Source organism: Pyxicephalus adspersus, chromosome 10, assembly GCF_032062135.1.
Source record: "Pyxicephalus adspersus chromosome 10, UCB_Pads_2.0, whole genome shotgun sequence".
Lineage (NCBI taxonomy): Eukaryota > Metazoa > Chordata > Amphibia > Anura > Pyxicephalidae > Pyxicephalus > Pyxicephalus adspersus.
In genome coordinates, this window is record NC_092867.1 from 22,746,076 (window position 1) to 22,759,066 (window position 12,991).

Consider the following 12,991-nt stretch of genomic DNA (forward strand, 5'->3'; position numbering starts at 1 on the left):
GGGGGGTCTCATACAATAGGAGGGGAGATATGGAGTGATGGGAAGTAGTAAGGGTTTAGGAGACAGGAGAAGACGGGTAGGCATATTTGAAGAAATGGGTTTTGAGTGCTCTTTTAAATGAGCAGAAGCCAGAAGCAAGCCAAATAGGATGAGGAAGACCATTCTAGAGAGTCGAGGTGGCTCTACGGCTCGCTCTAATATGGGCAGAGAAGCCCATATTATCAATTTTTTAACAACCAAGAATTGCACAATGACCACCAAGCCTTCTGTGTGGCTCCAATTTTACTCTCCTGTTTGCCACCAAGGTCCCACCAGTACAGACTATGCAGTACTTTCTCAATAAGTAAAAGGCTGGTGAAACAAACACAGAAACACGCAGTTCATAAAAGTACATTCTGACTGCTCTTTAAGGTTATATGATCCATGGCAGGCACCCCTCCTCCCTCTCCCTTCCCAGAACATTTTGCATCTGCTAACAATGATTTGTCCTCTGATGTCTTCTGCATATTAGTGTAAGAAGTTCCTTGTGTACAGGAAACAGTATGGGACCATAGAAGGTCTACATATACATTGCCTTGTAAACATTCCTCACCAACCGTTCACTTTTCTATACATTCATTCTGTGTTTTACAGCATATTACTGCAAACCAGACTCCAAGTGAAACAAGAGCAGCTGCTGACATTGTTTTTCCATCCCAAGTATGTTGATAGCTAAACCAGAAAAAAAAAAAGTCAGTGATTCAACAGAAAATTATGCAGCAAAAAATACCCAACTAGACTGCCTGAGACGTCTACATAGAAAGATCCTTCACAGGTCATACTGAGCCAGAGGGTCAAGCACCATAAGGCATTGCTCACATCACACTGGGCCTCATTCCGGGAAGTGTCCTTAAGAGAACCGGTCATGAATCATACATGCTATGATGGAGGCAGCCATTCCTTAACTTACAGACTACATTTTTTGTTCAGGATTAACATTTCCCTAAAACTAGTGTGTGCTGCATGATTTGAGCTGTGACTGCTACAACCAAAACTTTTTCATACAGGTGAACAGCTTCATAAAAAATTAGATACAAACAGAAAGTTTCTTTGGCCACAGCAATTGGTCATATTGGAACTTTTTTGAGCCAACTGAAGTTGGGATTCATTTCAAGCAAGAATTCACATATCATGGGAATTACTGCTGTTACTTTATGCTGTTTTGAAGGGTAGGAATTTACTAATACAGCAGCATACTCATGTAACACATGTAAGTCAGCTGAAACGAAAACATGATCAAGTGGAATCTTTCTTTGGTTTCATTAAGTTACAACCTAGATCTGGTACTAAAACAACATTGGTGACTTGCAATCATTAAAGTGGAGCTCCAACCAAACCTTTTACTTTTTTATATGTTTTTCTTGGTTCCCATTGCAGACATTTCCCACCACCTAGTTAATAAATAGAAGGAAGAAATCTCTTAGTAGAGATTTTTCCCCAAGGTTTTAAAAAGTTAAGTGGTGTCCCTATAGGAATGATTCTAGGTAAAACAACCCAACTGGTGCACACATCCTCTGACAATGCACATAAGTACAATGCAGGTACCCCAGGACAACTGTTTTATTACAGGCTAATAACTGAAAACCCTACTGAGAACCCTAAAATAAATTGTTGCCAACTTAAGTTGCAAATATAAAACAATATAATTTCTATGAATTTATATTTTTTATGCACTCTCAAAGTGACTAGAAATGTGACCAGGAGAGTGAATTCCTTAGCATAATCCCCTCCCTCGTCATATGTCTTAGCCCCTTTTCTTCTGGGAGTGACTGTTTACTGTCTGTGTTGGCTAATCTCCTCTGCACCTCCTCTAACCTTCCTACACAAACTAGCAGCCAAGGAGGAGTTAAGAGGAATATTATGGAGTTCCACTGGAGTGACAGCTTGGCATCATATCCATGATGGTGGCACCCAACAGCAGTGCCAAAGCTTATACAATGGCCCCTCAATGATAACATTTCCAAAGAATCCTATAGAAAGATTGTTAAAACCATCCAGTAACAGGCTCTTTTTAACCCTCACAAATGCAATTCCTTATACACTTCCAATCTGTTGCTTATTTCAGAACTGTAATCACTAATAATTGGGGGGATTTCCCATCACTTACGGTCTCAAAGACCACATAGGAAGCCATAGGAAATTTGCCCAATATGAGCACATTAATAAGCTGCATGGAGGTCCTGACCCTGCACTCCACAGAAAAAACACCAAAGCAGTGCATGTTCTGCTGTCACCAGGAGCAAATCATTCTGGAGTTCTTATAACATATGCACTGGACAGATGTGCACAGATGTTGCCGATCAGGGAGACTGTATAGGTAAACACAGGCAGAGATATGCAATACTGGAGAAGTAAAGCTTGCATTAAATACTTCTTTAAAGAGCACAAGTATTTATTCCAAATTTATATTTTTAAATTGTTACAATAGTACAACCTTACTTCACAGGGTCAGATGTGTGTACTGTTATTTAACTGTATTTCCGTCCCATAGACAAATGCCACTGCATTGAAAGGCTGCAAGACCTGCAAGGGATGATGACATTCTGCTCGGTTGCTAAGTAAAGGGGTTTATATTTCTTTTACATAATGCTGACAGAGCCACCGAATGAAAAAAAATGTTGAGCATTTGTTAGCAACACTGATATTAGACAAGAGATGGGACAGAATTACAACATTACAAAAATGGAAAAAATTTTTCAGAGGCTCATAAGTGACTGGTTCTCTTTAAAGAAATCAACATAATATTAACCTACAATATGAAGTCACTGAACAAAAATTTCTGTTCAATATTAAGGGTATATCAAAGCACTGATATTGTATTTTCATTGCAGCACTTTAATAGTTTTTTTTTCATAGATTCCACCATAGGTTGAAGTTTTACTGAAATCTTTCTCCCAGCTGATTGTATGTGCCTGCACTCCCCTGTGTCTCTTGGAAATAAAAGCCATTGTCACAAAAGGTTGTATGTCAATATCAAAAGACATAATTATACATGCCTGTGACTCAAAGCTTTTCTATTGCACCACAGGGCATAAAACTATGGTTGTGTGGCCCATTGGAATGTGGCACCGCCTAATGCAAAACAGAAACACAGGAGACATTACAATGAGTTCCCATCTATTATCAGGACGTCATGTAATCCAAGCAGATCTTTACTCCACTAGCAGTGCCCAGGGTTTGCACAAGATGTGCAAATGTTGCCTGCTTATGTGCCTTTCTTTAGTGCTGTTAGAGATGCAATGTCCCTCCTCATTATTGGCATCTTCATCTGTTCTTCTTTAGGGTTTGAAGTCCTTTGCAATCCTTCATAGATGACCCATGGATACAACAGTGGTTTCATCTTGGAGCAAAATGGTGCCAATCCTACACCAAGCCAAGCAGGTGTACACAAAACAAAAACAAAAGGTTGTATGTCAATATCAAAAGACATAATTATACATGCCTGTGACTCAAAGCTTTTCTATTGCACCACAGGGCATAAAACTATGGTTGTGTGGCCCATTGGAATGTGGCACCGCCTAATGCAAAACAGAAACACAGGAGACATTACAATGAGTTCCCATCTATTATCAGGACGTCATGTAATCCAAGCAGATCTTTACTCCACTAGCAGTGCCCAGGGTTTGCACAAGATGTGCAAATGTTGCCTGCTTATGTGCCTTTCTTTAGTGCTGTTAGAGATGCAATGTCCCTCCTCATTATTGGCATCTTCATCTGTTCTTCTTTAGGGTTTGAAGTCCTTTGCAATCCTTCATAGATGACCCATGGATACAACAGTGGTTTCATCTTGGAGCAAAATGGTGCCAATCCTACACCAAGCCAAGCAGGTGTACACAAAACAAAAAAAAAATCCCTTCGCCCATGAAAACAGCCGGCCAGTTATGCCCTAATATATCTTATAGAAGATAAAAAAAAAAAAAAAAAAACACAATGGATCTTATAAACCCCTATCTTATTAACATGACTGAAAGAAATAAAACAAACAGCTACAGAAGGCAGCAAATGCATGAGCACTAAATACCCTATTTTCACATTTAGCTAGTTTCTTACCCACTTACAGTGATGTGTTATAGAAACACAAGGTGGAAGATCACTCCCTAACACAACATACCCCAACACCAATACAATGTGCATTGTGTTGCTGTGCCATTCCTCGGCTACAGGTGTGCTGCAGATGTGTTTTATGTATGAAAAGTGCACAAAATTAAATGGACATCTAAAAGGTAAAAATATGTCAGGTTAACACAATGCAGTGAATGAGCAATACACGTTTCACAATGTTGCAGAAAAGGAAAGTATTTTTGTGCATGAAGCTGATATTAAAAGTCTTGAGATTGACTAGCTTGTGGTGTTTTTGTTTTTTAGTGATATTGGTTCATACAAAGAAGGAGCTATCACACTGACCACACAAGATACACAACACCTGAGATTTTCTCCACTGATTTCCATCACCTGAATTCCACCCGCCCTTTATAAGAGGTCCCTGAGGCCAGGTGACCTTAATCAGAAAGCTGCAAATAATTAATGTGTCTTAGAAGGAATAAGCCCCAATTAATGTCACCTGGTCATTTTGTAGAACTACCCCCCCCAACATATTATACAAACATTGGTGTAAACAGATCCAAATAAAACAATGGGATTTGACTCTTTCTCAGGTGTATTCTACCTGCAAAAGATATCACTAGACCCTCCATGTGTTCCAGAGTACGTACTTGTATATTTTAATTCTGAGTTAAGACAGCAGAGAGGGTGCAGTATAATTGCCACTTTCTTCTGCCTATGAACCCTGCCCGCGAATCATGTTACATGTACCATTTCACCCACGGCTGCCAAATGGGAATGAATTGGTTTGGAAGTAAAGGGATCAGTGCTGTCTGCTGCCAAACACTCGATGCAAGATGCCCACCATCCATCTGCACCTAGCCTAAGTGTTCTGAATGACAACTGTTGTGTGACTCTTCAATTATACATAAAATTTAATTGTGCTTAAGATTAATTATCAAGCAATGAATGTAAAAATATTAATCTGAATTGATTGTAATTCAGATCAGTTATTGATAAGGGAGGATACACTGAATTATTAAACGTGATTGTAAGGATCGATTAAAACTACCATAGTTTATACCTAGCTTATGCCATCACAGAGCACAAAATCTGTTATAGATCCTGGTCCCAAGACATAAAAAAAAAAGATCTCTTCTCCCCAATGACTGACATAACTGTACAGGCATGCATGTTAATGCCCTATGCAGGCACTAGCATGACCCGTCCAGGGTAATTCATTTCTTCCCACACACAGACCAGCCTGGAGGTGCAATTATATGCTTGAGGCTTCTTATAGACATACAATTAGATCTTATATCTTTGGACACCTCCAGGTTCGATGACCATCCTAAAATGACCAGGAGAAGCCAGCAGCATATTAACTATAAATTCCATTTCCAGTACAGAAGTGGATGGAGAGAGCTGATGAATGACAAACCCGTCCCTGCCCACCCCTGGCTATAATCTCCATCTATTGTCAGATAAAATGTTACCATGTGTAAACTACATCAACCATATCTGCAGACCAAATCCTAAAATTTGCAGCAGCCACATTCCTGTTGCTTACAAAATCCACATAGTAACTATTTTTGGTGCACATAAAAAATTCAAAAACAAATGTTTGCATGAAGGGGTAGCAGATATATCTGTAAAGATGAACACATGGGATATGCAGGTCCTGGTCTGACCCTCCGCCATTCCAACATAACAATACAACTAATGAAATCCATACTACATCCTGAGACAAGCTGGTGTCCTGAAAATCCCTTTACCAAACTTCCAATATCTTTGTTTAAGGAGAGAAATTGGCAACATTTCTAACACAACAGCTCCAATTCATTCTCTGGACCTGCTCATTGTATACAAAGCATGGTCCCTTATTTAATAAACAATACCTTGCAAAGCATATATAAGCCCTAATACACAGTACAAAGCAATACAATCAAATCATCTCATTTATTAGCAAAATTACACGGTCTTTGAAAACTCATAGTTGGTTGTTATGAGTTATACGCCATTTACATGGTTAAAAACACCGTTGTCAAATCAGAATTGCTCATTGATCAGTAAAACTGCATTGTGTTTGAAAAGTGATTATTGATTGGTTACTATGAGTTACTGACTTGCTCCTTTATTAGTACAATTGCATGGCGTTTTATATTAGTTCCTAACCAGTTACTATGGCTTGCAGACCTAATAAATAGTGCTTTGCTGCCTAGAGTTGGAATTGTTCCTTTATTAGTACAATAGCATGGGGTTTTACATTAATTCCTAACCAGTTGCTATGGGTTACCTGCCATTTACACAAGTAATAAACAGTGCACAGATGCCTAGTAATATTGTCCAATCAGAAATCCACATTCATGAGCATTGTATTGTGTTTGAAAGGTGATACTTGATTGGCTGCTAAGAGTTCTCATTCACCAAAGTTAAGTAAAAAGTAGCATAATACAATAAAGCAATGAGCACCATGATATATATTCATATAAAAAGCAATAAATCATACAAATACCTTGTCAGAGCAGTCTGGTTGTCAGCACAACAATGCAATGAGCAGAGCACAGTCCCATACATACACAGCACAACTTACCTCTGAAGGTGAGAGTGACTATGGGGTCTGGCTTGCCAAGTTTAGTTTTCGGAATATTGGCTGCTGACTCCACCAAAACCTTCAGCATGGCTGCAGAGTTCAGGTTTTTGCTGGGAAGAATGATGTTGTTGCTGGCATAGGCTGTAGAGGAGTTTCCTGACCCAGGAGAGAGCTGAGCACTGATGGGAGTGGGGAAGCAGCTGCAGCAGTCAGTGACTGCTGGGAGGATCTGGGACTGATTACTCACTGACTGCCTGACAAATACCTGAAGGAGATGGCTGCTGGGTGCAGGTCTCAGCCTGTCAGCTTCTTATGGCTAGGACACTGTGCAGAGAGCACAATGCAAACTCATGAGTAGGAGGAAGTGGTGCTAAAACTTTAGGGAGAAAGTAGGAAAGGGTTAACAGTCCAGACATTTTTTTTAGTATTGTCTGTGCACCATTGCAGAAATTTCCATTCATTTCTTGCTACCTCAGAGGTGCAACACTAAGTTAAAGGAGAGGAATGCCCCTCTAAGGGCTCATTCACATAGATTTGCTGTAGGAGCTTCCCTGCGTTCCCTTGCATGGACAGGTGGTGCATTAGAACAGCAGTTAAACCCCTGACAGTTTATTTTTTCTTGTCTGTGTACCAAGAAGGAAATTTCCATTCACTTCTTGTCCCAGAGGTGCAAAAGGAAGTTAAAGCACTTGTCCCAAAAAGAGAGGAATGCCCCTCCAAGGGCTCATTCACATATATGTGCTGTGGAAGCTTCCTTAAGGAAGCCCATGCACTTTTCAGTAAAACTACTGACAGTTTATTTTTTTGTTGTTTGTGGGAAAATTTCCAATGTTCCAAAAGGAGAAGAATGCCCCTCTAAGGGCATCTATGTGATGTGTCTATTCATTTCTTGCCCCACAGGTGCAACAGGAAGTTAAAGGACTTCCCAAAGGGAGAGGAATGCCCCTTTAAGGGCTCATTCACATTTATGTGCTGTGGGAACTTCTCTGCTGGAACAGTGTATTAGGGCACCCCCATTCACTTGACAGTAAAACCTCACACAGTTTATTTTTTGTTGTCCGTGTACCAATGGGGAAATGTCCATGCAGGAAGTTAAAGGACATGTCCCAAACACAGAGACCCTCTCAGGGCTCGTTCCCAGCTATGTGATTGCATTGCATTAAGGCAGCCTTTTCACTTGCCAGAAAACTCCTAACATTTTATTTGTTGTTTGTGCACCATCAGAGAGATTTACCTTCATTTCCTGTCCTAGAGGTGCAACAGGAAGTTAAAGGACATGGATAATTGGAAGGAAATGTCCCTTCTAAGGATCCACTCTATGTGGCGTGGGAACATTCCTGCAAGTAAAACAGTTTTTTTATATTTTGTTGTCTGAGCTCCACTGGGGAAACTTCCATTCACTTCCTGTCCCGGAGGTGCTACAGAAAGTTAATGGATTTCCACATACTAGAGCTGCACTACAATAGGGTAGTCTGTGTACTTGCAGCAAAACTGTCATTTTGCTTTTTCTTGTCTTTGTACCAACAATGAAATTTCAATTCACTTCCTGCCTCAGCTGCAATGTCCCCAAGTGAGAGTAATACCCCTCTAAAGGTTTATTTACATATGTGTGCTATGGGAACATACCTGTTGTGTGCTGAAATAATGCACCCAATTCCAGTAAAGTTCCAAACAGTTTTTTTGCTTTCTGTACACCATTAGGAAAATTTCCATTATTCCCTGTCCCAGAGGAGTAATAGAAACTTAAAGTACATCCCTCTGGGGATCTATTCACATCTGTGGACTGCAAGAACATGCCTGAGCCCCCACATGCACTGGATTAAGGAAACCACCTAACACAGCACAGGGGTCCAATAATTATTGGAATATATATATATATATATATACGGATTATAATCAGACCTGCAATATATTTTCTGTAGACAAAAGACAAAGAAATGAGTAGGTGTAATCACTCCTATTTGTCAGACTACTTCCCTTCTGTAAAACTACAACAAATGTTCTGTGTTAGATACATTGTGTTCAGTGACACATTATGAATCATTCTCCTATAACTCTGACCCCAATAACTGATTCTTCTATGTGGTAGAGACTGATCACTGTTAATCTTAGATCATTTCACTAGCACAGTCATATGTTTGGAGTTCACCTAAATACATCCCACCTATCTCTTATTTGACCCTGTCCTGGAACCAACTCCTCTTCCTGAATTTTACCCCCCTCTAAATTCCCTCAATTGGAGCCCTGAATAGACCCAAAAACAGACAGTGATTCTAACCCTTCACTATTTTCAAATAAAATTACATGTCCAGTAATGGAGGAATCCTGGAGAATTAGAAGCTTCAAGCATGGTAAGTATTTTATTAACCTATTTGCAGTTTATTGTTATAATGAGGTTTGAAGTTTGGGCCGTAATGCAGACACAAATCCCACAAAGCAATTAACGGTCTCCTACCTCTTACTTGTAACCAAGTTCTTAGCAATAATTTGTAGTCAGATTCTTCTTCTCATTCTAGCAATTTCACCACCATTGTCACCACAGGAGAAAGTGAGATACTACAAATCTAACCTAGACAAAAATGAATACAAGAATGAGCTCCAGCTACTGAAATGGAAAAGGCTTTGACATGTTTTCCCAACATGATGATTTAGGACAGCTACATGCTAAGGAATGAATTCATTTTAAAATCTCATCTAAAAATTATGCAAAAAGAAATAGGGAAGAGCATGCCGTAGATTGGGTTATTAGTGGACTAGTAGGTTGGCGGTGCTGCACTTATTCTGAGGTGCCAAGTTGGTGGAAATAACCATGGTTAACACTAGGTAGGAAGGTTGTGTATACCAAAGGGCCTCCAAAAATGTCCAAGGCTGGTACTAGAAGAAGAATGAGAAGTAGAAATGCCACACAGGGCTGGAGTTCAACCTATTGGTATTCCATTAAATTAATCCAATGTAAATTCACATGTGTATTCAACATGATTAGGGAGCATAGTACATCTATGTAAAGTGGTATTAAAAGAGAACATGCAATACATATTGAAATTAGTAAAGGAAATAAAAATTTGTGTGTATTAATATATTATTTATTATAACAATAATTAACATTTTTTACAATCACATTTCCTAAGGTTGATATCAGACAGGAGACTCTACAACTTGTCATTCGTAACCAGTGGCATGCCATGCGGGGAAGACTTCTATGTACCTCTATGGAATCACTTCTCCTTGACCTGAACATTGCCAAATCTTGATAATTAACGAGGGTGCTATGTATCACTGGCCCTACTAAAGAGGGAGGAATTCAACACAGACTAGAAAGAGGTCTCTTTGAAATTCTAATACCATTCAGGGTCAAGATCATCCTTGTGACATGGCCCTAATACATATATTGGCTAAAATATCAATCAATAAAAGGTCAATGCCTGAATTGCAATGTCAATACCACATAAAAGGCCATGGGCCTGATTTATTAAAGCTCTGGATCACCCAGATTCACTGAATAAAGAGTATCCTCTCCAGCCTTGGAGAGCGTTTATAAATCAGGCCCCATGTCTCTAGTGAGGAAGTTCATACAAAATGCAGTCTGCTGTGTAATTCTACATTTAGCTGCTTATAGTGCCTAAAGGTTTGTTTACCAGCCAGCAGGACTCATAAAGTAGTCAGGGTGTGTCTACGTGACTATGAGAAAAAATGACAACTGTATGAGCATTATTCATCTCTAGTGGCCTGTAGCTATATTCATTAACAATTTCATGTGGCTTTCTATGACTGTCACAAAGAATGGTGACTGACACTTGTGTTATTTGACATCGGGTTCCTGTACAATGGGAGGGTAAAGACCCAAAAAGGTCATTTAGATATATTGCACCCCTCTCACTATCTAGGCCAAAGGATAACCAGGGTGAGGTCACATGATGTCCACAATCATAATTCACCCACAATCATTTAGTTTTTGTACAATACTTCTACTGCCCACAATGAATTTTCTATATGTATCCAGCTCTCCAAGATACCATGATACCAGATTTTTAGTAATGAGAGCATTAAAGGATTCGTATAACCTAAAAGGTTTAAAAATTGTATTAGTCTACTGACCACAGCCTCCATGTGTTTGCTGACCCTGCATCCCCAGACAGAACATCACGGTCGTTACGACTGTTTCATGTTTTACTCCCTTTTTCTTTTTTTTCCAATCTTTGAATATGTTGGCAGTATCCATGTTCTCCCCCCCTTTACCTATAAACTTCATTTTGTTACAAATACCCAGTATGGTATGCTTCTGGTTTTTACTTTTGTTTTACTACTTAAGAGTTATTATCTACCATGGATGTTCAAGTTTTTTGTTTATTTATCCTCAAATATCTGTGTCTCTTGTTATCTTTAGGCTTGTTCATTTGTTATATATTCCCAATGAATATTCTTATTATGTACATTTTCTTTTTATTATTATGATTTTATTACTCAACATGGGGTTGTGAGCCTTTTTGTACCTAAATCTTTAAATCTTCAATAAACACAGAATTTGCTAAAAAAATTTAAGAAAATAAAAATATATCAGTCATAAAAAGTTCCAACACATTTCAGAGGGTACAGAGCCTTCCACCTAAAATCCCAGTAGCAAAAAATGCCTATACAAATGAATATACATATGTGGGAGAATACATAAGAGATGTCAGATGTTTGTCATTCTTGTCATTATTAAATATTTCTGAATACAAAATTGTTTTAATAATTGTAAAACCCTAATAAAGGAGCATTATACATCTAAAACAGACCTTTACATTTTGTAATTAATATGTAATAAGATGATGGTATTATCACTAAGATAGTGATAGTGATCATACAATCAAATAGTTATGTAATATAAACAATATATAATACAATATATAAACAGGATTTATTTAGCAACTAAGTGGCAGTGTGGGCCCAAATTCAGAGTGTATTTGGCAGCAGTTAGTTCAATTTCACCTTGAAAAGGGAATAAAGGACCTGGATAAGGCAGCAAGATATTGGACCTTATTTTTTTTTTAAAGCTTTCCAAGGCTGGAGAGGATGCACTTTCATCAGTAAAGCTGGACGATCCAGCAAACCTGGAATGAATCTGGTCCAGGATTCAAAACATTTGCTAGCAAATGACTTTGAAGAAATCCATTCCAGGTTTGCTGGATCACCCAGCTTCACTGATAGAAGTGTATCCTCTCCATCCTTGGAGAGCTTTAATAAAGCAGGCCCAATGTGTTGCTGCAGACTTACAGTTTATTATTTGAAATCTAGGCTCCGAGTGTGCTGGAAGGAATGGGTGGGCCAAGCACTCTGTCCCTCTTCCAGGCCAAAATTCTGAAGAGGGTCAGACAGCGAGCTAAGATGCTTGAAGAATGGGGACAACATGGATTGTATAATGTATTTTAAAGAAATAAGAATAGGACTGGAGTCTAACAAGTTATGAGAAATATTTGTTGCATTTCTTCTATATACCACTACTAACTAGTTGTATCTTATTCAAACAGCACTTAGCTGAGTGCAGACACTTATCTGACTTTCCAAATACTTTACAGCTTTCACACTCTCCATTCCTCCTTTAATCTCCATGTATTGCTTAATGTAGTAAAGTATGTGACAATTACAAATAACTCAGTGGGGAGAGTTTGCTTCAGTTTGCTATGAAAACTTAAATGCAATTACTACAATTTGACATAAGATTTACAAGAATGTAGTAATGTAATTATTTCAATCTTTTTAAAGCTGTATGTTATATGAATATATTACTTAGTGATCCTGTGATGAATGTTCTTGCTCAATCATTTCCTGTTACGGCATGACAACTGTTACCAAATTGTGCCCCTGTGTTGTCACCTTGTACAACCACTCCTAATGGTGGCCATGACCATGATGTCTTATACTACAGAGGTATGGTGCACCATATCAGGAAGCCGGACAACAGTTATAATGCAGAATTAAACAACACTGCCAGTTCCCAGGGTTTGGCAAAATTTGTCAAATCTAAATTTTTATATTGCCATTATCTATTAAATTGTAGGGGAGTCCTTATGCATTGAATAAATATCTTAACTATTTGTAAGGAAGCCCAATAAAAACAAATACCCATTGCACATTTTTGTAATGCAATGCACTTACCTGTAATTCAAAATATACTCTAATATTCAGGGTCCTCTCACCTCTTATACCTTGACATGTTCTCTGCTGGTTTAAACACACGTTTAATATATTGTCCTGTAAAGTGTGTGGAATTTACAAAAAAATATAGTAATATTAACATATGTACTTAGTTGTTTGTATTCAAGGCCAGACAGAAGCAGG

General features: G+C 38.6%; 1 protein-coding gene across 1 annotated transcript in view; it reads right to left on the reverse strand.

Annotated features, from left to right (window-relative positions):
- MYOF (myoferlin) overlaps positions 1–6,894 on the reverse strand; it is a gene marked incomplete in the record, with an annotated part of 89,995 nt that extends 83,101 nt beyond the window's left edge. The window contains 1 exon segment of the mRNA XM_072424870.1: positions 6,674–6,894. Within this exon segment, the coding sequence (XP_072280971.1) occupies positions 6,674–6,761 (88 nt within the window).
- Positions 6,895–12,991: the final 6,097 nt, after the last annotated feature.